The sequence below is a fragment of the Cebus imitator genome, unplaced genomic scaffold (genome assembly GCF_001604975.1).
Source record: "Cebus imitator isolate Cc_AM_T3 unplaced genomic scaffold, Cebus_imitator-1.0 Scaffold1133, whole genome shotgun sequence".
Taxonomy (NCBI): Eukaryota; Metazoa; Chordata; class Mammalia; order Primates; family Cebidae; genus Cebus; species Cebus imitator.
The window spans coordinates 18,733-20,403 of NW_016108448.1; the positions used below are offsets into that span (position 1 = coordinate 18,733).

At 46.7% G+C, this 1,671-nt stretch overlaps 1 gene segment (V, D, J or C); it reads right to left on the reverse strand.

The window, feature by feature from the left end:
* Window positions 1–1,121: 1,121 nt before the first annotated feature.
* The window catches only part of LOC108298845, a 12,143-nt gene continuing 11,593 nt past the window's right edge, over window positions 1,122–1,671 (reverse strand). The window contains 1 exon segment of the V gene segment in view: window positions 1,122–1,253. Within this exon segment, the coding sequence occupies window positions 1,122–1,253 (132 nt within the window).

A 1,671-nucleotide genomic window follows, 5' to 3' on the forward strand; every position in this document is an offset into this window, starting at 1 on the left:
TTCCTTGTCCATTTGCCACTCCCTCTCCCTCCAATTTACCACCTACGAGGAGCCTCTATTCCTGATATACTAAAGCTCTCACGAAACGCAGAGGAAGTGGATGAGGATGAAAGTCATAAGCCTGTGACACACGGCTGTGTTGAGCAGACACAAGATCCAATCAAATAGATGGATGGTCCAAGTATGTTCTTATCCAAAGAAAGACCTCAGGCCACTAGAGGAGGTGAAATACAGTGACCCTCACAAGGAGACCTCCACCCAGAACACACGCTGCTGCAATTTTCCCACTTCACATGACCCTGAAAACCAGGACCGTTAAACCACATCCTGTGGGACACTCTGGACTGACACTTTTTTTTTAGCAGTCTCAGAACTGATACTGGTTTTTATATTTTAAATTTTTATATTTTATATTTTTTAATGATTACAGTGCTATCAGTACCTATGGATTATCCCCAATGTTGACTCGTGTGTGGCAAAGGCTAAAGTACTTCTTATCTAGACGTTTAAGAAAAAGTTTACCAAATCCTAAAAAACAATGAGCACTGAAATAGTAAAGGCCCAGCCTCAAGCAAAATAGAAGGAATCAAAAATCAAAGTGTAACAAGATAATTTTTATATCTGATAAGTTGGCAAAAATTGGCACTTTTACCAATAAATTCCAATCAATACTTAGGACTGGCATTGTAAACCGGTAGGTCCCCTCTGGAGGGCAGTGTGAAAACAATAGGTAAAAATCACAAATGCACATGATTTTGATCCAGCAATTTCACTTCTGGAAATGTATCCTGTGGTCATATGCACGCAGGAACTCAAGGGAGTCTGCATAGGGAGGCTCGCTGCAATGCTATTTGTGCATGGGAAACCACAGAGCAGGTTTCCTTTTGGACTTTTTGGTAAGAAAGGAGAGGAGCTGAGAGAGAGGAATTCTCAAGGCCGTGCTGCAGGAAGCCCCTGGCACAGGGTGAGGAAGCATCTTCAGAGCAAGGGAGAGCCAGAGAGCCAGGGGCAAGTTTGGGTCTCAGTTCCCCATGAACTTGGACCACTGTGGAAAGTGCCATCTCTCCTATAGGAGCTGCAGTAATAATCAGCATCTTACCCATCCTAGAGCCCAGAGATGGTCATGGAGCCTGTGCTTCCAGATTTGGAGCCAGAGAAGCCACAGGGACCCCTGAGACCTGAATACTGACACCGTAAATCATGGGTCTGAGAACCGTGTCACCTGTTGTTTTGGGGCCAAGAGCAGAAAGGCTCTGCAGCAGGTGCAGGCAGGGGTGTGAGTGTCCTGCTGTTGGGCCAGAGAAACTAGCAGACTCCACCATAACAGGGGATTGGGCACAGGAACTGAAACCTTGTGCTTAAGGCAAAGCTTCAGGGGAGAATCCTACTGTAGACCCATGGGATTAGCAACAAGCCTATGTCATGTGCAGTAGGGAATTATTTACATTTTGAAAACAACCTCTCCTATGTTCGTGGTCTTTGTTACATCCAGAACCATGTGAGACAGCAGTGACCACACAGCCAGACCTGCGAGATCCCCCCAGTCATGAGCTCAGGCAGGGCACGAAATGATGCACAGTGAGACGGATGTGGCTCACGTAGGATGGAGCCGGAGCAGGGCCCAAGGGCACTGTCTTCCGCAGGAGCAGGTTCTCCTCCCTATTGTCCCAG